Consider the following 22,434-nt stretch of genomic DNA (forward strand, 5'->3'; position numbering starts at 1 on the left):
GAGCAGAGAAAGGCATCAAGGCAGTAGCATGGGCTAGGTGAAGTCAGAAGGGTTTGGAGCAGGCAATAATTTGGCTTTGGGCCTGTCTTTTGAGGTCATTGGGGCCTCTTCCTTGTTGACAGGTTTGGAGAGTAGAGGTGACAACTAGTCTTCCATAAAACTTAGGGTCCAGGCATCCTGCCTCCTGGGTGCAGGCACACTTTGGGCACAGCCAAAGAATGGGTCTGGGAGCCAGGCCAGCACTGAGGGAATTTGCCATGTCCACCCTGGAGATGATGGATGAGGCAACCCCCAGATACAGATCTGGAAGGCTTTTGAGCAGAGTTTTTTGTCAGCTCCAGGAAACAGTAGAAGATACCTGGGGCAGAGAGCCAACAGCCTAAACCTGTGTGACTAGCAGCTGCAGTGTGGCCAGCAGACCTGCCATGACCTTGTCCTTCGGAACAGCTCAGCCCAGGCACTTCACTTTGCCTCACAGCCTGGTCAACCCCAAGCCCTGTCTCTGTCCACAGTAATGTTTTATAAACAAAGCTTGACCTCACTCATTTGCTGGGATGTCACCTTTATCTAGAACCACTTATGATGCTCAAGTGGGGGCAGCCAGAGAAGTAAAAGGGACTAGAAGATCCAAAGACCACTCACTCACTGACAGACATGGCCTGTGAATAGGGCCATAAGCCACCAGCCTCTTGTGGACTTGGCATCTATAGCTCCTTACACCAGCCACTGAAGCCATCAACTGCGGGACACAGTAAAGGGAATACCCTTAGATGTATAAAGAGGAGAGAAAAGAGGTGCATCCTGCCTTTTACTTTTATACTGACCTGACAAAAAGGCCTCAGACCCTCTCTGCCCAGAAAAATGTTCAGGAACCCAGCCCTCCTCCCTTGGAGGCTACAGGACCTAAGTTAGAACCCTTGGATGAACCCAAAGAATAAAGCTATCACCTGCCTTAATAAGAACAGATGAAGGAAGGAGTCCATCCTTGCAGCTGACCCTGGAGGCCCAGTGTTTCAAAGGGGCTAGGACAGACCTTCATCTCCTAGCATGATGGAGGTTCCATGTTGACAAGGTCCCCTCACCAACATCATTACTGCCCCCTAGGCACCCACAGCTCCATTCATGGCTCCTTGAGGGACTGTCCCCCCACCACAACTCAAAGGCTATTCCCCCCCCCCCCTTTTTTTCTCAGTACTGGGCCTCACACATGCTAGGCAAGCCCTCTATTGAAAAGAAAGGCCTTTTTCTCATAAGAAACCTGCCTTAAGAAAAAAGCTTTTGCTTAGTGCTCCTGCCAAGCACAAAAACCTCTTTAAAGCAAGAGATGGCCCTCAGGGTGGGGCAGCCCTGGCCACATCCATCACTTCCACTGTTGCTACTCCAAGGTGCCTGGGAAGATTGGGCCTTCTATCTCAGTTGGACTGGAGCATGCTACCCACCATTTCCTTGCCAGGGGCTTGCCTCCCCGTCCCTCTCGTCCTGTGGCCTTTAAGGCCTCAGTGCTTAAGGCATGGGTATGATTTGTCCACTGCACCGAGGTGAGGGTAACCTTGCAACCTGGTCTCCTGCAGTCAGCAAGAACCACAAGGACAGTATGATTTGCAACAGGGAGAGGATGGCTATAACTGATTGTGGGGGTGGTATCCCTGCTTGGTGTGTTCCCAAGGAGTATGGCAACATCTAGAAGGTGTCAGAATATCATGGGTCTGTCAGAGCATGGTCACCTAGGTCAAAATGTATCCCCCAAGGCCAGGGCAGCTGTGGAGAGCTGTTCTTACAGAGAACCTTTGAGGGCCTAGCATGGTCCTACCTGCCAGGAACCACTCTAGGACTGACATCCTGACAGAAGTGAAGAAGTGACCGTAAGGTCCTGTGATGCCCACAACACCCACCACACTCCACAGTGTATTTCCTGAGGACAGAAAGAGGGACACACATGGCCCCATCACATTAGAGCAGACATGTATGCTAGATCAGGCATAGTTTCAGTTCTACTGCCCATAGCCTCTCCCTGTCCAAGGAGTCTACCTGCTTCCCTGGACGGCAGGAACAAGCCATGAAAACCTGGGCCCCACTCACCGTCTGGTTATCCTCATAGAGCTTCAGGTCATAGCCACTAAGCTCCACACAGAAGATGATGGCAGTGACACCCTCGAAACAGTGGATCCACTTTTTGCGCTCTGACCTCTGTCCGCCTACATCTACCATCTTGAATGTGAGCTCCTTGAAGGTGAATTTGTTCTCCACAATGCCCGTGGTCATGTCCCGGGAACGTAGGATGTCCTCAACAGTGGGAATATAGTCAGGTGCAGCAATGCGCTCCAGGTCATTCAGGTAATAGGCTGCATTGTCCTCCAAGTGGTACTCACTGGAGCGGCCAAAGCATGCCTGTGCCCCAGGATCAGCCCACAGCCGCCGCATGACACCCAGCAGCTCAGGTGTGATCTCACCTTTGCTCTCTGCGGGGCCTGTCAGTGCAAACAGCTGCACAGCATCGTAGGCGCGGTCAGGATTGTGGAAGTCTATCTTGAGGGCAGCCAGGGCCCGGATGATGCGGGTCAGTGAATCAATGGCATTGTAGATGATGAGGGGCTTATACTCCTTGCAGGCCTCCAGGTTGAAGCCACCACTGTGAATGATCTTCATCTGCTTGACGATGGTGCTCTTGCCTGAGTTGCTGGTACCCAGCAGGAGCAGCTTGATTTCACGGCGTTGCCGCTGACTCTCTGAGCGCAGGTGGCGGTCGATTCTCCGGGACCGCCGCGCTGCCTCTTTTTCCTCTGAGCTTTGCCGACATCCCATGGTCCGGCAGCAATAGGCCCAGATGTGGGGCACAGATAGGTGCCTCTCCCTCTTGCCAACAGGTAAGGATGGCTGCAGTGAGGAATGTGAGATGTGGGCTGATGAGCCCAGCAGACAAGAGTCAGCTCCCTGGGGGAGTTCAGCACTGGGTGTGAGGCCAGATCATATCACACTGCAGCCCCTGCCCCAGTGACTCTTCTCCAGCTGGCATGGCGCTCCTTGCAACGGGCGGTGGCTGCACCCTTTCCTCTAGTGACACTCCACCTCCCTTGTCAGCAGTGTGGTCTGATTTGCCGGAGTCATTCCCTGTCCTCGGCCACGGTGGGAAGCCGTCTGCTTGCGTCTGCCTAGGCTGCTGCCTTCTCGTTGCTGGTTGCTGTGGCGATGCTGCTAAGCTCGGCTGGAGGGCCCTGCACTCTCTGTGGCCCCCCTGCCTCAGGCTGCTCCGACTCCCAGCAGTGCATTCGGCCCTTCACCTGCCAAACAGACAACAGCATGAGCCACCCGCTGCTCCTCCCAGCCCCACCTCAGGTTGGATAGAAAACTGGGCTCTGAAAGCGCGGGAATAATCCATTGACTCCCTGCTCCTCTGGCATGCTGCAGGATTAGTGCCCAAATCACAGCAAAACAAACATGTCTGGCTGATGTCTACCCTTCTACTTCTCTCTTGGTTGGTCCAATTTGTCTGAAGCCAGGTGCACAAGGAAGAGGAGTGAGGTATACAAGGCCTCTGCCCATTTGCACCCCACGCTGGGTCCTACCCACTGGACCCTGTGGACCTCACCTTCTCTGAATCTCTGCATCTGAATAGGATTCAATAATGATCCTGCTGTGATGTCCCTCTGGTGCTTTATTACCCAAAGGTACCCATGGAGCTTAGCCTCACCCTGTTTTACAGTGGGGTTCTGGCTGTGACCTTGCCTGGAAGAGGCCCAGGCTCCCTTAACCTCAGGTCTGGGATAAATGGATGCCTCCCTGCCTCTCACCTCCTCTTGCAGGGGCTGGGTCACCTCTCCTCTCACAGAATAGGATATGTGCCAGGAGGGAGGTCTGGCCATTGACTTCCCTCATGGTACTCTGTGGCACCAAACCTAGGAGTAAGCAGATACACAGGGACCAAACCAGGCAGAGGCTGCAGACTGTAGGGATAAATAACGCAGGGTACCTAAGTAGACAGTGGCTTGGGGATGGCCTTGAAGAATAGGCAGAGGTGGCCTTACTTCTGGTTGGGCGAGGGAGGCTTGGATGGAGGCATGGGTCAGGGGCTAGCAGGTGGGCAGGGTCTGCAAGACAGGGCACTATGCTGAAGTCTTGTTGGGGAAGGCCAGGGTACCTCCCAAGGACAGTGGGAATCGCTAAGTCCAGGCTATGCATGGTAGCCCAAAGTCCCCCCTCCCCAAGTCTGAGGTGGAATCTTTCACCGACCCTGGCTATAGCATCCTGTCGAAAGCAAGGGAAGGGGCAAACCCCAGAACACTCCTGTGACCTGCTGGGTGGCTGGGCCAGTCTTCCTCTACCAGAGAACTCAGGCTTCTGACACTGACTGGGAGCCCATGGAGGCACCTGCAATCTCATAATTCTTCCCTTGCCTTCCCTTCTCAGCCATTCTGCCATGACCAGCATTCACTCCTCTAATATCTCTTATGGTAGGCCCTAAGGTGGGAAAGCCTGGGGCAGACAAGACCTGCCAGCTACGGAACTTACTCTGTCTATACTCCTAGGTGTGTTAGCTTCCAAAACTCAACCTGCCCCAGCTGCCTCTGCTTTTCTTACCTTCCCTGCTCCAGGACCTAAAGAAAATCACGCTGCTCTCCCCACACCAGCTGACCTCTCCCTGGCCAGGTTCCACTGCCTGCCCTGCCCTCTCTTCACTGCTACCTCCACAGAAGTCCCCAGCTAACAAGTGACCTACATGACTTTGTGTGCTGATGCAGCCTCCTCCCTAATTGGGGGTTCCAGGTGAGCAGGGCCCATCTTGGCCTTGACCCCAACATGAGCAAAGCAGTGCTCTACATGTGATGGGCCCTTGATAGGTGCTGGGGATGAAAAGAAGAAAGGAAGAAAGTGAGGCTGAGCAATATTCCCACATTTCTGCAGTTCCATCTGCCAGGCCTCCATGGAAGAAGAGTGCACCAGGGAACACCCCAGGAACATCTCTGCTGAGAGCAGTGATTAAAAGGGTCATTCAATGAGGCTGAAATTATGCCTGAGAATGGAAGCCTCAAGAAGCACCTTGAGATGGTACAGTAGATGTCTAGGAGCACCTGCTTGAGTGTAATACATGTAGTGTACTCACGTGCTGGAATGCACATGAGGTCTGGGCGCTAGTTCCCTAGCAGCATGAGTTCAGGGTTATGGAACCTCAGCAGAGTTTTTTTCTTTTGTATTTTATTGTATCTCTTATATTTCCTTCAATGAACTAATATTAGAAAAAAATCTGAAAAAACAAATGTAATAGCATTGACAAGCCCCTGTCTTTAATTCACATCTGGGGCTTGCTTCTCTCTGCTATGGAGTGAATGTTAGCAAGGTCAAGGAATCCTGTGGTTGCTCTTTTGTCCCTGCTAATGACTTAACCCCATCTGACAACCCCTTGGGATGGAAAGGGTGTGGGCAGACCTCAGCCTGCTATGCTTCTGGGAGCACCAAGGCCCTTCCTGCCAGTGCTGTCATTCTGGCATGATTGCCAACAACCTCCACTTGGGAGAAGCCTGCCTGGGGATGTCCCTGTCATCACCATTCTTTTCAATTCAATGTTTTAAAATCTGAGATACAACCAGGCCTGAAATGATACAAATGCCAGTCGGTAGCAGTCCCTATCCTTCCTTCAGCTGGTTAGTGTTGGGCAAAGATTGTCCAGAAAATAAGTTTCTCCCAAATGAACCTCCCAAGCTATTTGCTGCTACCCAGGAAAAGCAGGCTTGTGGCTACCTTTGGAACACCCTGTCATGATCCCATTCTTAGAACATGGTCTAGTACAGGGAGGTAAGATGTAAACTTCAGAACTGGGATTCCTGGGGGTCAGGTGAGGGAATACTTTGCCTTGGTGTAGAGCTGCACCTGAACAGACTAGGACACGGGCCATTTCCTGGCAGTTTACACTTTCTCATCTCAGGTCCCCATAAAACCCCCACCCAAATGTGGGCCCAGCACAGGCTGTTCTCTGCAGAGCTGGATCCATCACCTCAACTCTCCTCAGATTGCTCCATCTGTAGCACCTCTTGACTGGCCTCATAGGTCGGCACATTTGTAGTAACTCCCCACCATCAATTGGGTGCTTCTATCTTCCCCCTTCTCTCTCCCATGCTGCTGAACCTCTTTGTTCTCTGCATCTTGTCCTACCTTTCTGGTCCTTACCTTTAGCTGGGATTTCCTTAAAAATGAAGAGGCCAGGGGGCTGGGGTTGTGGCTCAGGGGTAGAGGGCTTGCCTTGTACGTGTGAAGCACTGGGTTTGATCTTCAGTACCACATAAAAATAAATAAACAAAATAAAGGTATTGTGTCCATCTACAATTAAAATATATGTGTGCTGGGGATGTGGCTCAAGTGGTAGCGGGCTCGCCCGGGATGCGCAAGGTGCTGGGTTCGATCCTCAGCACCACATAAAAATAAGATAGAAATGTTGTGTCCACCAAAACCTAAAAAATAAATATTAAAAAATTCTCTCTCTCTCTAAAAAAAATATGTGTGTGTGTGTATGTATGTATGTGTATATATATATATATAAAAAATAAATGCAGAGGCCATGTAGTGCAGGAGAGAGGTAGGCATGTGGGCAGAGGGCTACTCTTGATGGTCTCTAGCTCTGTGAGCTGGGCAGGTTGGTGTGGGCAGAGTCCCTGTACAGGTCACACACCAGAGGAGGAGCATACTCAAAGGGCCTGTGTATTAGGGATGGCAGGGATGAACCATAGTGACTACAGAACTGAAGGGTAGTCAGAGTGACTGGGCATAGAGAGAAGTACAGATGAAAGGAAGGGGCACGGCAGAACAGAAGGGTGGTCAGAGTGGCTGGGCACAAGGAAGACAGAGGTACAAGGTGAGAGGACAGAATAGAAACCTAGCTGGGGCCTTGGTTTTCCTTCATCAAAGAGAAAAAGCCACTGAAGGGGTTTAAGCCACATATGCAGGTGTATGTGACAGTGATAGGTATATACCTTTGGGTGTGCACATGCAGGTCCATGTCTGTGTCTGCTGTGGATGCATGTGTGTGGACCCACCTGAATGTGTCTGTACAGCTGCATGTGTACCAGGGAAGATGTGTTCTGAGAGCAGAGGTAGCTATGAAGGGGAGGGGCTGGCAGTGGTATAGCAAATGGGGTTGAGATGATGATTCAGGGATTCTCTGTTATACTTACTTACTGACCTGTGGCTTTGAGCTTGACACTGGGTGGAGGTGGCAAGTCAGGATTTGAGCAAGGAGTTCCATGACCAGCAACCCCAGTGGCTGCTGGGCTAAGGCCAGACTGGCTCCTGCACAAAGACATCCAGGTGAGAGGGTAGCACTGTGGGTGAGGGCTATGGAGGAGGATGCAGCAAACAGGCACAGACACAGGCTATAGGCTACAGGAAAGGCAGTGCCTGGTGATAAAGTGGTGACTGTGTGAGAACAGGGAGGTGTTCAGGGTATCCCAGGAATAGTCAGCAGGCTGGGAGTGAGGCCTTTCATGGAGAGGAGATTCTCCAGGAAGTGGCAGGTATTGGCAAAGTTGTCACCTCCCTGTAATGTGGGACTCTATTCTGCTGTGGCAGGGGATCAGTACAGATGTGTGGAATGATTAATCACTGAGTACTAGCCAGCCCTACCCGTGTTCCACAGCAGCAGAGCTTGAGACACATAAAGCATGATGAATTCACCAGGCCTGAGTCTGCAGCCTCCCTGCTTCCTCCCCTGTTGTCTTGGGAAACTAGCTCTCCTTGATCTATGGCTCTAGACAAATTCTATCCTGACCTCTGAGAGGTCTCCTTAACTCATCTACCTAAAGGTTTCAAGGTATAACCCCCAAACCCTAAGCCCATTCAGGGACCCCTCTCCTGAAAGCTCCTCACTGCCTGTGTTCTCAAGGCCAGACCCTTTAGCACACAGAGGGAATCCCTTCAGTATTCTCTCTGCCTGCCTCTCAGGCCTCTGACCTGGTCCTAGTTGACTCCTGGCAGGCTGGCCTGCCCTCATGTTGCCCCTTCCGCAGACATGGCCCTCTCCAGGCTGCTCCTGGAATAGATGTGGGTGACAGCCCTGAACCAGGGCAGTACGTGGTTGTGGAGGGATGGTGCTGCCACTTCTCTCAATGTCTTGGCATCATGGATGCCCTCCATATGGGCTGCTACTGCTCTCCCCTGGCCTGTCCCCACAGCCTGTGATTGCTGGGCATACAACCTGGCAACACAACCCTCATACCCATGGCTGTCTGTCTATACCCACAAGGCAGGGCTAGGCTGTGGGAACACAAGTCACTAACCTGTCCCATATCCCTATCCAACCTCTCCCTCTAAAGCCTCTCCCAGGGCCACTTTTCAACAGCCAGGAAAGTCAGCCCTCGAAGTGGGGGAAGGCAATCCAAAGTCAAGGTCACTGAGGTATCACTGCCCAAGCCAAGCTAAGCCAGGGAACTCTTGGGTAGAAAGGTTTATCAGCTTATAGGCTAGGCTCCTTCGCTACTATGCCCCACTTCCATGGGGACAAGCAGCCCAGACCCTCACTACCTATTGGCCTCCCCTCTGGTCTCCCAGGAAAGCTTATTCCACACTGAGCCTGGGCCACTAGAAGGGAGGTAGTTCAGATTCACTAAGGAGATGTGCCAGCACTTGGGACTGTGAATGAACAAAAAAGCATGGTCATATCTCTGAGGCCCACAGAGATCATTCAGATGGCTAACTCTGCTGGGGACAATGGTTAGGACCCCAAGAAGTGATGAGTGGCCAGGCAACAAGGCCAGCAAGGCAGTGAGAGGCCATACACCCAGCACAATGATGGGTTCCCAATTTTCCCCACTGCTTTTAAACCTTTGGGAATTCCCACTCTGCCCTCAGCCAAGGCCCTGGCTTGGAGTGTGTCAAGCCTTAGTGCGAGGGATCAGCAGTGCCTCTGGTTCCAGGCCTGGGGGTGACACGCAGGATGCATAGCCCTCATCATGAACTGATGAGCCCTTTCCAACCCAAGACAGCTGCCCTGGACTACCTGTACCTACCTACCCCTGGCCCTGCCCTCGAGTCCCCCCATGCCCCCATGGAGGCTGAACTGCTCAGGGAGCCCTAAATGGGGTTATGACTCAGCACTGCTCACCCCTACCCCAGTTTGCTCAGATGTCTCTGCCCTGGCAGTGGTGGCCTTTCTACTACTGCCAGCTCTACCCTGGCACCCAACAGCTGTTCTGTGATGACCTGGAGAGAGCAGAGGGAGGTTGGCCTGGTGGCAGCAGATGGAGCTCACTGCGTCTGTGATTACAGGCCCTTCCTTAAACAAAGACATCAGGCAGAATGGGGAGGGCCTCACCCTGGAGAGGGCGCCACCCCACAGCCAACCTCTGTCTGTCTCATGGTTTGCAGGATCTGGCAGGAGAAACGCATGTGGAGTTCCCTGAACCTACACCTGAGGCACTGCTGGTCTTAGGTTGCCCGAATCACTAGTCCTAAGGTGCTTCCCATGCCTCCCAGGCTAGCATGAGAACCCAAACTTATTCATGGTATTTCCATCTCCTTTTAAAGAGTAGGTCTTCTCCTTTGCTCTCTGGACCCACTATCCCCTACTCAGCTCTTACTAAGTGGCTCTATTTTAGAAATTGAAGGTCCGGAAAAGCCTGTGCCTGCGGCTGCCACTGATAATCAGTTTCCTTCCCGCTTAATAAGGAAACATTTTCCACTGCCCTTTTATGCCTGGCTTACTGGCATTGTGCTTTCTGCTTTCAACTGACATACTGAATGTTTCTCTCCTGCCCAAGTGTTATAGCTGTCATTAGGTTTTCCCAGAGCCAGGCTTGGACCCACAGGGACCTTCTCCACTACAGTGGCTCCTTGGTGGTCTCCAAGGAGCCAGGTGTCCTTTGTGCTGCCCACCTCTTCTGTCATTTCCAACTTCCCTTCCCTATCAACCCAGACTCTTCTCAGGGTGAAAGGAACTCCACAAATGCCAAGATAACACAACTGGAAGTTTTGTCTCTCTGGTCAGATTCCCACGCCAGTCTTGTCCCACACATCACTATAATGGTCCAATCACAGTGCAGGGAGGGTTCTGGCATACTTTTCATGGAGGTGTTTCCATGTGTGTTCTTCGATAATTAGGGATAGCTGTGGGTTAGACTCTGGGGAGCATCCATTCCAGGAAGACTGGGCATGGCAGGATCAGGAAGAAGGCTACAGATCCCAGCCATAGCTTGGCTGTGCTTTCCATGTCTAAAGCATGCCTCCTTGGGCCACTGGAGTCATCATGAGGAGGAAGGTACACAGGAAACCTGGGCCCAATAGCCCAAGGCTAGAGATGCTGGGGACAAATGTACTTTCATCCACATCTGTCTGCTACCACTGCTGTGGCACTAGCCTGTGCTGGCACACATGTTATCTTGCATGATATGCTTGGGAGGTGGCCATAATTTTGCAGATATAGAAACCAAGATTTAAATAGAGAAGGGTATTTCCTTGGGGTCACCCAGCTGAGAGTCTATAAGGCTCAACTTCCATCAAGCTCTCCACCTCTTGGCACCCTGACATCACAATCTAACATCGCTACATCTGGGTATCACCTGCTGCTATTTACTCAATGTTTTTCTTTAAATGGAAAGCCAGAGTCACTCACAACAGACAAAAGTAATCTAAAATATAGAATAGCATAAAGGAACCACTTTTTCTGCTAGCTAGGGCCTGGTATCTGCACAAGAGCCAGGTGAAGCCACTCTCTGTTTGTTAAATGGTGGGGATTAGAGCCTGCTGGAGGTTGTGAGATTTTCTCACAAACTGGGATTTTCTCCTTGAAGGAAAAGGGTTGAGAGAAAAATAAAAGGATTACTATTTTCGTAGGAAGGGTTAGCTCTGTTCATGACTGCCCTCAGGACACCTTGTATGGTCTGGTAGCTGCACAGCCCCCTGTTGAGAAGCTGGGCTTTGTCCCTACTAGCTCCTGGGAACACAGAGAGGGTGCACAGGAAGCCTAGGCTCAGAGGCTCTCTTGGCTATGATGCCCAGGGATGGGACTCTTGGTCTATGGTGTCAACACAGTACTTCTTGTCCTTAGGCCAGAGGCTGCCTCTTGTCTCAGTAAAGTGGGTCAATCCCATCCTAGCTCAATTCCACTTGCTTGTTCAGCAGGGTACCTACCCTCCACCACTTCACGTATTACTCCTGAATAACTCAGTATGTGTGTCTGGGCCCGAGGTTAACTACCCTCAGATCTCTGTGGGCAAAGTGATCTATCAGCCCACTGTAATCAATATTCACTCAGAATCCAACCCCAATGTGTGCCACCCTGCATAGGGCAGCGGCACACAGTGGGGGGGGGGCGGTGAGCTGAGTCTGTGCATTAAAGAGCTTATACTCTGGTTAAGAAGACCATACGTAAAAAGACCATAAGTAAGAGAGCCAGGCTATTACTGATAAAGACAAGCTCTGTGGAGACAAACATTCAGCAAAGATATAGAATGGCACCAGTCCTCCCTGGTTGAGGATGCAAATAGCCTGGGCAACTCCTAGAGCTGACCCCAGAAAGGGCAGATGGGAATTCTGTAAGTTTCCTGTGGCTCATGGCAGCCTGGTGGGGGGTATCCTGAAAAACATGTCCACCCCTCTGAATAGGGGGTTCCAAGCCTGAGTGCTATCCCTGAGAAAGTTCAGGGACTCTGGAAGAGGATTCCCATTTGGGGAAGTAGGCTCTTACTTGGTGTAGGTAGCTGATGTGGATGGGCTGAGCACCCTTGGGCAGGACTGTACAGGGGAACCAAGACAGGACAGGGGCACCAGGACTCCTGGAGCAGCAGTTTTCCTGGATTAGGGAGAAGCACTTCCATGCTACAGCACATGATGCCATTCAGACATGCTTTGTGAGGGTAGAACACAAAACCAATGTGCACTGGAGTGGGTTGGGCTGGGATCTGTACCCATGTTCGTCTTGGAGGTGGGGACATACGTTCATAGCTTTTCCAGTTTGGCCATGTGAAATGTCCTCATTGAATGGCTGGCTGTCCAGCTCCTCAGGGGCCTCTGTGTAAAAGACAAGACTCCCATTTCTCAAGACCACATCCCAGCACTGAGTAGTGCCAGCAAGGAGCAGGTGTTCAGTGAGTGTCAATAACATAGCTACATACATGCACACTGCCTTTTGGCTTACTTGTGTCTCTTCACCTGTCCAGTGTCACTGTCTGCAAGAAGGGCCTGAGGGTTTTACGTTTTTGATACAGCACGTATTTGGGGACTAAAAAGTTACATCTTTCTGAGGAGATAAAAACTCTTGTTTGCCTGATGCCAATGACAATGGACAAGGAATGGGGACAGGCTACATTCCTAGGAATTGCTCTTTGGGGAAAGACAATCTGCACACCTTGCCCCTTCCTTCCTGGTTCCTGCTTCCATGGCTACATCTCTTTTCCCCATGCCCACAGTGCCCTGCTCCACCCTATTTGGCTGAGAAGCCCCCTTTCAAATGACTCAGGGAGAGCCTCCTTCCCTTTGAGCCTAGTGGACTCAGTCTGCACTCACAACTCAGCCCAATGTAACCTTGAACCATGTGTGGTGTACGGCTGGGTCAGTAGTGGGACTTAATCTCACCCTGGGAAGAGAAGGCAGAGATATCCACACACAGGCCCTTACTAGTCTTAGAGCCACTGGCTCCTCTAGAGGGGCCCTCCCTGACTGCAGTGTGTGTGTGTGTGTGTTTGTGTGTGTGTGTGTGTGTGTGTGTGTGTGTGGGTGTGGTTTCCTCAGGTTCCCCACAGCAGGTTGGTCTGGGTTGCTACCCTGACTTCTCTCCCCCAGTTGCCAGCTTGACTTCCCTCGAAGCAGGTGCTGTGGGAAAGATTTGCAGAGCAGATGGATGGGTAGATAGATGAACATCAAAATATGTTTATAAAAGAAAGAGCTCAGAAACTTCCCCAGCACTCCCTTTGAGCATGTCACCTAACATGACCTCTTCTAAATGTCTGTGGCAGAGGAGTCACAACACAGTCCATATTGAAACTTAGGCTCTAAGGTCTCTGTTGACCCATGAATAGCTCCTGGAGCCCTCATGCTCCTAGGATTCTGGGACCCAGCTCTGTTGGGATTCTACGGGCCCCACTGTCTGCCTGCCTCCATGCCCAGGCTTCCTTTGGTCCTCTTGCTCCTCTCCACAAATACTCCTCATATGGACATTATACCCACCCCTCTAAGAGCTGCAGGCCAGTCCCTTATAGATCCCAAACTCAGCAGTTTCCAGCTCCTTCTCCTGTGTGGGACAAGAGTCCTCCTGAAGCTTCTGCTAACCGTTCCACTCATTCTCCCACCATCCTGGAGCTTTCACTGCAGGAGATTCTTGCTGCCTACTCCCATCCTAGTCAGAGCCAGCCCCTTTGGAAACACGTTTTTGGCCACTTCAGACATTGCTAAATAAGATGGGAGCCTTTGGGAGCAAGGGCAGGGGCAAGTGTGGGCTCTGCATGCAGCACACCCTGGGCTAGGGCCTTGGCAGCCTTGGCTCTGGGTAAATTATTCTGCTGGTCCTTGTGTGGCCCTTGCCCCACATCCTTCCATGCTATAAAGCCCCACACTTCCCTTCCCTGCATGTTGCCCCTGGAATCTTTCACTGGGGTGGTTTGGAAGCTCTAAGGATCCTTTGCCTCCTAGGGAGAGGAAAAGAATTTTCAGGTTGGCCTGTCCTGGGAGTTCTGCTATGTTGCCATGCATCCTCCTCCTATTTTTCAGCCTCTGTGGCCTTGTCTCTGCTGCAGACCATGGTTTACTACCTTTTCAAATAGACTGGTCTCCCCTCATGCAAGAAAACAAAAAACAATAACACACACACACACACACACACACACACACACAAAACCCAACAACAACCAAATAAACCAACTTGCAGATTCCAACATTATTAAAGGAATGTTTCTAATATCCATTAATGACTGAAAGTTGTCATCAAAGTTTGGGCTGCTGGCTGGCTAGCCTACTGAAATGTAAGTTATAGCAAGGAGTCCTAAGAAATGATATATAAGTACTTTTACATTTGCATACCAAGGTCTGGAAAGGGCTGAGATCTTTTTCTGGAGTACAGGTTCACATTCTGATATTGCTGGCACTGTCCTTATATAAACCACAGCACACCTTGTGCCATATGCAGTTGCTTTTTCCACCAATGAGGTGGCCAAGTTATCAGAATAGATTTTTAAGACTTCTTATTCCCAAACTTCTGTCTCATCCACATCAAACTGACCATAGCTTCTAAGGCTTTCTGAAGCATCCATTTTGATTTCCATAAAAGCCCCCTTTATGCTCATTTTCTATCAGTTTATGTAACATTCAAGGATGTAACTATAGTAAGGAAAAACTGTATAAACAGGTTTGAGACACCCAGCCAACTCAGGGGTATGAGCAGAAATACTCAGGGGTGCTTGGCCTACCACTAACACAGGCCAGCATGCTTCACAGTGAGAATGGAGAGTGCTCACTTATCCAGCAAGTGCTGATGACACAGAGAAAAAGGGCTTTTGCTTGCCAAGCTTTCTATAGTGATTGTAAATGACTTTGCATTTCATTTATCACAAAATCTCCCCCAAATATTTGAAAAATGATAGCATGTGCATGTGTAAGATATTACTGATTGAGGCTTGGGAACATGTGACTTTGTGTTTGTGGGTTCTTTGTAGTCACTCCATGGTCACTTGGGCCCAGACCACTGGGTTAGTTTCTCCATGCTGCCCTTACAACCTGTGGTCTTGGCACCACAGGCTGGCAGCAGGTCTCCCCTTAAAAACAGGCCTCCTTTCTTTGTCTCCTCTAAGTTCCCTGCTTATTTTGAAACTAGAGTTCAAGCAGATGGTAGGAAGGACTAGGGTTAGTGTTCCCCCATTTGCAGACAGGCTCCAACCCAACTAATGGCTCTGCCCTAGTTGGGCAGGTCATAGCCTATCAGAGTCCCTCTGCTAAAAGTTGACATTAGATGACCAGGGAGGCCCTTCCCTGTGGCCCTGTGCTATCTTAGCTCTGGACGCCCTCTGCCATGTGTCCAGTCTTCTGACCCACAGCCAACAAGGCTCAGTATATGAGAGGTGACAGCACTACCTGAGGAGCACTGACTTACGAGGCAATGGAGCCAGATGCCTCTCTGGGCCAGAAGTAAACAGATAAATTAAAATGGAAGGTTCCACCTATCATAGGAGCTGTGACAGGGAGGAGGGATATGACAGTTAAGAGAAGAGGTAAGGAGTTTCAATGGGAGCCAAAGGAATTGCTGCCTGGGGCAGCTATGGTCCCAGGATCCCCCAGCCCTGGCTTCCCTAGGGAAGGTTAATTGCTGACTTTCTTTTTTTTCTTTTTCTTTTTTTTAAAGAGAGAGTGAGAGAGGAGAGAGAGAGAGAGAGAGAGAGAGAGAGAGAGAGAGAGAGAGAGAGAGAGAGAGAGAGAGAATTTTTTAATATTTATTTTTTAGTTCTCGGCAGACACAACATCTTTGTTGGTATGTGGTGCTGAGGATCGAACCCGGGCCGCACGCATGCCAGGCGAGCGCGCTACCGCTTGAGCCACATCCCCTAATTGCTGACTTTCAATGAGGCTCCTCAGCTGGGTGGGAGTCTGATTTCACCATTCTGGACCCCTGCAATTTCCTGTCCTTACCTCTGAGTGTGATACTCCCACCCTCAAACCATGGTTGGACTCTCTCTGGTAAGAATTCCACGGGGCCAGATGAGTGACAACTCCTTCCCAGGACCTTTCTATTTCTCTGCAGCCCCTTTCTTCTTTCTCGCATCTGGAAGGTAAGCAGCACGCCCCGTCTATCAACTTCCCCTTTTCTTCCTTGCTTTGGCCCACAGCCTTCTTCCCAAGTCTCCTAAACTCACTCATGTACTAAGACCAGCTCATGCAAGCCATCAGCCAGGAAATCAGAGGCTCTCAAAGAAGTACAGATTCCCTCCACCCTCTGTCTCAGGAAGAGCCCAGGAATATGCATTTTTCCAAGCACTGTAGGTCCTTCTGAGGCCAACAGCCTGGGAATCTGTTTCAGGTAACTCTCAGTAGTTGGCACCAATCCTTCTGCCTGTGATAGGCTACCCCCAGGAGTGTCCAAACCTGCAGCTGCTGCTGAACCTATCCTGATCAGGTCCTTAAGAGGTAGAAGTTGAGCAGAACATTCCTGTACCTATGATCAATGGAGGCATAGCATCAGGAGAAACCAACAGAGGAGACAGAGATTCAGGAAAGGGCCAGGGAAGAAGCTAGGCACAGTGAGATTCCAGCCGTCTTGACCGGACCCCACAAAGAGCTCAGGAGGCAGAAGGACTACATAGTTGTCCCACCTTGAGGGAAGTGGGTGGAACCTTCTAGGCATCTCTAGGACAGGAGACATGAAGGACTTAAGGGCAGAAGTCTGATGAGGGGTGCAACCATGAACTATTGGGACTGTATTTGGTGATCAGTGCACCCACAGGAAGGAATCCTGGGGCACTACAGCATCCATAACATGCCTGGCATACCTTCCTTCTGCCTTCTTCCTTTCTAATAGGGTCTGGAGCCTCAGGTCAGGGCTGGGCCTGGTTGGTCTCAAGGGAGTCTTCAGCTGACCTTCTGACCCTGTCCATTAGGAGACCATTGAGCTCATCATGCCCAGCCAGCCCCTCCTCTGGCAGTCACTTATCTATCTCCTTGTTGTTCCCACCTCCCTGTAAGTGGTGCTCCACCAGCAGACAGGGGGCTTCTCATAAAAACAAGAAAGGACATATCTCTTTTGTGCTTGAAGTTTTCTGTCCCTTGCCATCTCACTTCAGAGCTAGGGTCATAGTTCTTCCAGGGTCCCGGGCTGTGGACCAGTCCAGCTTCTCCAATTGCCTCCCACTATGCTCTCTACCTCCCAGAATCTGCCACACTGGTCCCTTACTGACCTCCCTACTGATTCCCCAGCACATACGGCTCACTCTCAACTCAGGGCCTTTGCACCAACTGTTCCTTCCATCTAAAAAACTTTGTCCAGAGCCAGGTGGCCCATTTCCCCCAATTCAATGGCTTGGAGTCTCCTTCTCAGGAGGCTACCCTACTTATCCTATTTACAACAACCCCAGCCTACGCCACATATCTTGGCCCACAATGTTTTAGCCCACAGCACTGTCCTTCTCTAATACACTGCTGCATCATTCACTTAGGATGGGCACTATACCCTTCCCAAATTATGCTCATAACAATGCAAACACCACTGTTTGCTCCCTGACACATCCCACATGCCTACAAGCACCTGGCATAAAGCAGATACTGTTAAATCAAGCCCAACACTTTGTAGTGATTGAATGAGGGATGGGTTAACTTGGTGAAGGGAGAGGACAGCTGGGGATATCTGAACAATCTTCTGAAAAGGCTCTTGGCCTTCCCATGGATAGACATAGTGGATGGATGGCTAGTTGACCCTGATGCTGCCCCAATGCTGAGCTCCCAGGTTCAGGATGTCCCTCATCTTATAAATTCTTTGGGGCTGGATTTCTATTGCCATATGGAAAATGTACCTCCACCCAACCCTCCTTACAAGCCCCCAGCCCTGGCTGTCTTCTTGTGCCAGTGACAGGGACATTTCCCCAAACATGGCCTACCAGAGTCTGAGACTGAAGTCCATCCTTCTGCCCTAGAACATAACCAGAGTCCAAAGTCAAGTAGTGTGTATAGGGGGCAAGTTCAGTCAAAGAACTGAGCTGAGCAGGGATGAGGTGCCGGCATGGCCATGATGCTCCCTGGAAAAGGTAGGTAGAACTGGGAGGACAAGAACAATCTCATCAGTGCCTCTGTACAGTCTCTACCACAGGGCAGGGCAGAGCTGGGAATGTGCGTGTGTGCATGGTGTTATCGTAGAGGAAATCGATGCCTGGCACCAGCCCAGTGTTTAAGGGAAATGAATAGATTTTGGCCGAGGACAAAGAGAGTTTGATTAATCAGAAATTGGATAATGGAGGCAACACTCTAATTATTTTTCTTCCTAGCATTTTATCGAGAAATATGTTTGCACAGCATTATCAGAGGTAACAGAGTGGGTGAGGGGGGCAATTACACTAAAGAAGACGCTGGCTTAGGGCAGGCCACCCACACCCACACTCACTAATGGGCTAGATGTCAGGCCAGATAGCCAGGGTCCTAGTAGTCAGTCCACAGAGTCATAGGAAGCAAGAAGGGTGGGTAGTGCAGGCCTGCTGTGGCAACTAAGGCCAGAAAGGACATGCCATATAGGGGAAGGAGAGAGGCAGAAGGGTAGGCCCTCAGTCAGCCCAAAGCCCCCACCCTTATGACCCCTTTCCACCCTGTCCTGCCAATTCAAGCCCCACTCATCAGGCAGGAGCACCAGCCCTCCATGGGACAACCACCAGCTGTGGTCAAGTTGCCTTTCCCATGGGTCCAGAACATGCTGGAGCCAGAACATGGGAGGTAGGATCTAGTTCTTTAATACTTTGTCAAGGAGGGTATTCAGAGCCCCCCCCCGCCCCCCGCCACCAGGAATTTGAAAGGTTTTCTCACCCAGTGAAACCTGACAGACCCCCCCCTAAAGCCAAGGTCAGACAGGAGCACTGGGCTCTCCACAGGATACAGAGACTAGGTCTCTCATACCTTTAGCTCCCCCTGGTCACTCTGCTGCTCCTTATTCCAATGTTGTCCCCACTTCTATAACATCTACAGCTAAAACCACACAGTTTTATACTCTTCTTCTGTGATGATCCTGTCTATGCAGATAGGCAGGCTTCTTGGAGTTCCTTGCTGGAATAAAACTCAGTGCAAGATTTATAACCAGGAGGAGGCTCCTGAATCTTCAGAGCTTAGTGGTTGAGTCAGTCTCACTCATTCACTTGCTCATTCATTAATTCAGAAGGTCACTAGGCCTCTAGGTCAGCAGGTCACTAGGCCTCAACGTGTAGAGAGAAGCTACACTGGGCCAGACATGGGGCTGGACCCAGGGGCACCGAAGGGAACAAAGTGTCAGCTGAGATGGGAACAGACATTCAACAATGATCCAAGCTGCTTGACACTCCAGATGTCAGCTGGGGAAGTGTTGAGGAAAAAGGAGAGTACTTATATAATTAGGGGGGTCAGGTCAGTGTTCCCAAGGAGGAGGGAATGAATTAAAGTTGCTAGGCAAGAAGAGGAGTGCAGTAGTGAGGCTGGTTAGTTGTTGGCAAATGTGTCTAAATCCTGTCTCTCCTGGACCAATTGTAGATATTATTACCCAGCCATGACTGCTTCCTCTCTGAGCCACAACACAGCCTTAGAATTCTCTTTAGCACAGTGTGCTTTGGGTGGTCATTCCAAATCTGGAATAAGAATTGAAAACTACATCAAAGGCCCAGAGCTTTTGATTTAAAGGTGAGGAAGGCTGGGGGTAATAGGTCAGCAGTATAGTACTTGCCTAGTATGCACAATTCCCTGGATTTAAGCCCTGGCAATGAATGAATGAATGAATGTGAAGAATGAGGCTCTGAGAGTAAAAAAGACTCACCAGGGTCATCTTTATAGGCAGAACCAGGTCTTGGGCCTTGCTTTGCACCGAGCTACCCTGCCTCCCTGACTGACAGGCCGTTCCTTGACCCTGGGGCACAGGGGTTACCTGGAAAGGCTACTTGGCTCTCACCATGTTCTTTTACTTCCATCAGAATCTTGTCTCATCCTCTTGGGACATTTTCCCATAAACCTTCCTATGTGAATCCCCAACATCTGAAAAAGGCCCCATTGAGTCACACCGTGAACTGAGGAGTCAAGTGTCAGTCTGAAGTGTCTGATTCAATGTGAGAAACAAGGAATCCACCTGTCTCTGGCTCCAGAGTGAATCATGATCAGGCTTGACATGACCCAGTCAGTGTCTATCTGTGGGGTTGTGTGCACTGGGTGGTCAAATCTAAGGCAAAAGGCACACTTTTCTGAAACAGAAGGTTGAGCTAGAGCAGCAATTCTCTAACATGAGAGCACAAGCCCGCTTTCAGTCCCTCTCCACGACTTCCTGGGTGCCAGCTTGGGCACACTGGCTTTGGGAGCCTGGTTCTCAGAGGTGAACACAGCTAAGTCCTTGCCTCACAGAGCTTATATTTAGGCCCAGGAAAGAGACAATAAATAAATAAAATAGTTGGTTAGACTGTGGCTAGTGCCAAGGGGAAAAAGAGCAGCAGGAAAGGGGCACAGGAACCATGTGAGTGTGGACATAAACACTGTTCTAGAGAGATGGCCTCAAGTGAACATGTAATTGAAAGACCTGGAGACCCTCCCTTGTGTATGGCCTTGTCTGAGAACCATAAGTGAGAACAAAAAGCAGCTGTGAGGACCACCTGGCATTGCAGAGAAACTTGGCCTTTAACACTGACACACAGAAAAACAACTGAGCAACCAGAAGGGAGCAATTTTGGGCAGAAACCAAAAAAGTGCAAAGATAGATGGTGAGGAGCCAAGCTCCCGTGTCATGATACCATGGGCCCAAATGGCACAGTAAGCTTTCCTAACAGCAAAGGAACACTGGTGTTGGCAAAGAAGGGGCCTCACAGCCCAAAGAGGTGCAGTGTCAGCCTATGGCACACAGGTATAGGAAGTCAGCCCAGCCCCTGAACTGCCCCCACCCCAGGGGTGTGGAGTGAGAATGGAAACGGATGGATGGAAAATGTTCAGGGTTTGCTGTAGCCCACCAGCCTACCCAGAGCAGAGTCAGAACCTAAGAGCTAGCAGCAGCGGCCATGCCAACTCTAAATCAGCAGGTCACTAGGCCTCACCTATCATCCTTCTTGGGACCAACGAGGGGATAGAACCAGGCCATACAGAAGGAAGCTGGGTCACCCTAGGCTAAGAAGAATCCTCTGGTTTCTAGATAACTTCCAATAAGTCTGATGACTAGACTCACTGAGCCACTGAGAAAAACCAATTCACCTCTCCAGATCTGTCTCCTTGACTATAAAAGTGAGATAAAAACAGGCCCTTTTCTGCACTTTGGTTTGTGAACTTTGGTTCCCTGGAAGGCACTTGGCTATGAAATCCAGTGCAGATTCTATATACTCTCCTTGCTAACAATTGTATCTGGGCTCTGGGGAAAATATGCACATTAGTCCCTACTCCCCAACCCCAACACTCTGACAAAGTCTGGCCTTCACAACTGACAGGGGCAGCCTTGCTGAGGGGGATCAAAGCTCAGACCAGACCTCACCTAGGAATCCTGTCCTGGTGGTTCCCCATCCCAGGGGCAGGGAAGGGCCACTTGATAGTGCAGGGGTATTCTTCTGAAAGATATGCTCTGACCACAGTCCACCACAGCCCTTGGACAGGGTCTGTTTCTGGTTTGAGGCTGCTAGAAGGAATACCAGTCTTGACACTATTTGTAAGGCCCCTCCCAGCACTGTGGCTTGTAACAGTCTCGCTTCTTAGCACTTTTTGATGGATTCTCCAGGGACGTCTCTAAAAGAGAGTTATACCTTAATTTAGAAGCAAATAACTCAAAATTTCATGATGTAGCAGGCTCCTGTGGAAGAGAGGAATTTAAGGAAGCCATTGTGTGAAGCTGTTGGCCATGCTTGCCCAGGGCCTGCTGAAGCTGGACTTGCCTCCTGCTACCTTCTACCCAAGAAGCTGCTGGCTACTGGTGGTCCACGGAGAGAGGGGAAAGACATGACAACTCAGAGCAAGCAATTTTTCACTTAATGTGTAATTTTGGGCTCCTCAGGCCAGGGGCCAGGTCTGGGTCTGACCAACTCCAGAAGCCTACCTGTCCATTCAAGAGAAAGGAGGAAGGGCAGTGGGCATACCACAGGCCCATATAACAGGCTTTCCTTCTCTGCCCATCAAAGCCCCAGAATTGTTTTCATAGTCTCCACAATCAGGTCAATCTCATGGGCATGCACCTAGGGAATAACACAGGGCCCAGTGCCAGGAGTAATTCTCTGTTGTCATCACCTTGAGATGCTTAATAATTTCTTAACAAGGACCCTATAAATTGTGCAGCCAGAGCTGCCCATGTCACTCATTTCCAGGCACCCCCTCCCAATGGCAGTTTTTGACCAGGGAGACCTGCCAAGCTGGTTGCCTCCTTCTCCAACCTCCTGAGGGGCTGTCATGACTGTGCTCCTATCTCATTGGCTAAACAATCTTCAATCTCCATGCTGGCCCTTTCTGGACCCCTTATGCCCCCAAGGGACCTCAGCTGGTTCTAGGCTTCCCACACACCTTGATGCCAAAGACCTCAAGTTGCTACCTCCAACTTTGCTTTTCCCTCTGACCACCACTTGTGCTGATGTTTATTAAGGTCTCAAGTCTATCTCCGGATTCCCTGCCTCTCATGAAGAAGACTTTTGCCAAGTCTTCTTCAGTTAGTGCCAGCTCTGTCCTTTCAGTGGCTCAGATGAAAAACCTGCTGGGCTTGCATTTTCTCCAGCAGTCTGACCTGCCACTCTTGAAAATAAATCTCCCATGCAGCTACCTTTCATCACCTCTATTGCACCTAGCTCACTGGAATGTTACACAGTTCTG

The 22,434-nt window shown here is 50.4% G+C and overlaps 2 protein-coding genes across 3 annotated transcripts in view; one reads left to right on the top strand and one right to left on the bottom strand.

Annotated features, from left to right (window-relative positions):
- The window catches only part of RSPH14 (radial spoke head 14 homolog), a gene marked incomplete at its 5' end in the record, with an annotated part of 76,715 nt that overhangs the window by 41,698 nt on the left and 12,583 nt on the right, over positions 1–22,434 (top strand). The window lies entirely within an intron of this gene.
- Positions 1–22,434, bottom strand: part of GNAZ (G protein subunit alpha z) — a 53,365-nt gene that overhangs the window by 27,276 nt on the left and 3,655 nt on the right. Inside the window, exons 2-3 of one of the 2 annotated variants that reach the window (XM_081285340.1) lie at positions 7,169–7,275; positions 2,080–3,278 (exon numbers count right to left, since the gene is read on the bottom strand). In XM_081285340.1, the coding sequence (XP_081141466.1) occupies positions 2,080–2,802 (723 nt within the window). In that variant the 5' untranslated portion in view covers positions 2,803–3,278; positions 7,169–7,275. The remainder of the gene's footprint in view (positions 1–2,079; positions 3,279–7,168; positions 7,276–22,434) is intronic. The other variant, XM_081285339.1, reaches the window with a different exon arrangement.

Source organism: Spermophilus citellus, assembly GCF_964194105.1.
Source record: "Spermophilus citellus genome assembly, chromosome: 3".
Taxonomy (NCBI): domain Eukaryota; kingdom Metazoa; phylum Chordata; class Mammalia; order Rodentia; family Sciuridae; genus Spermophilus; species Spermophilus citellus.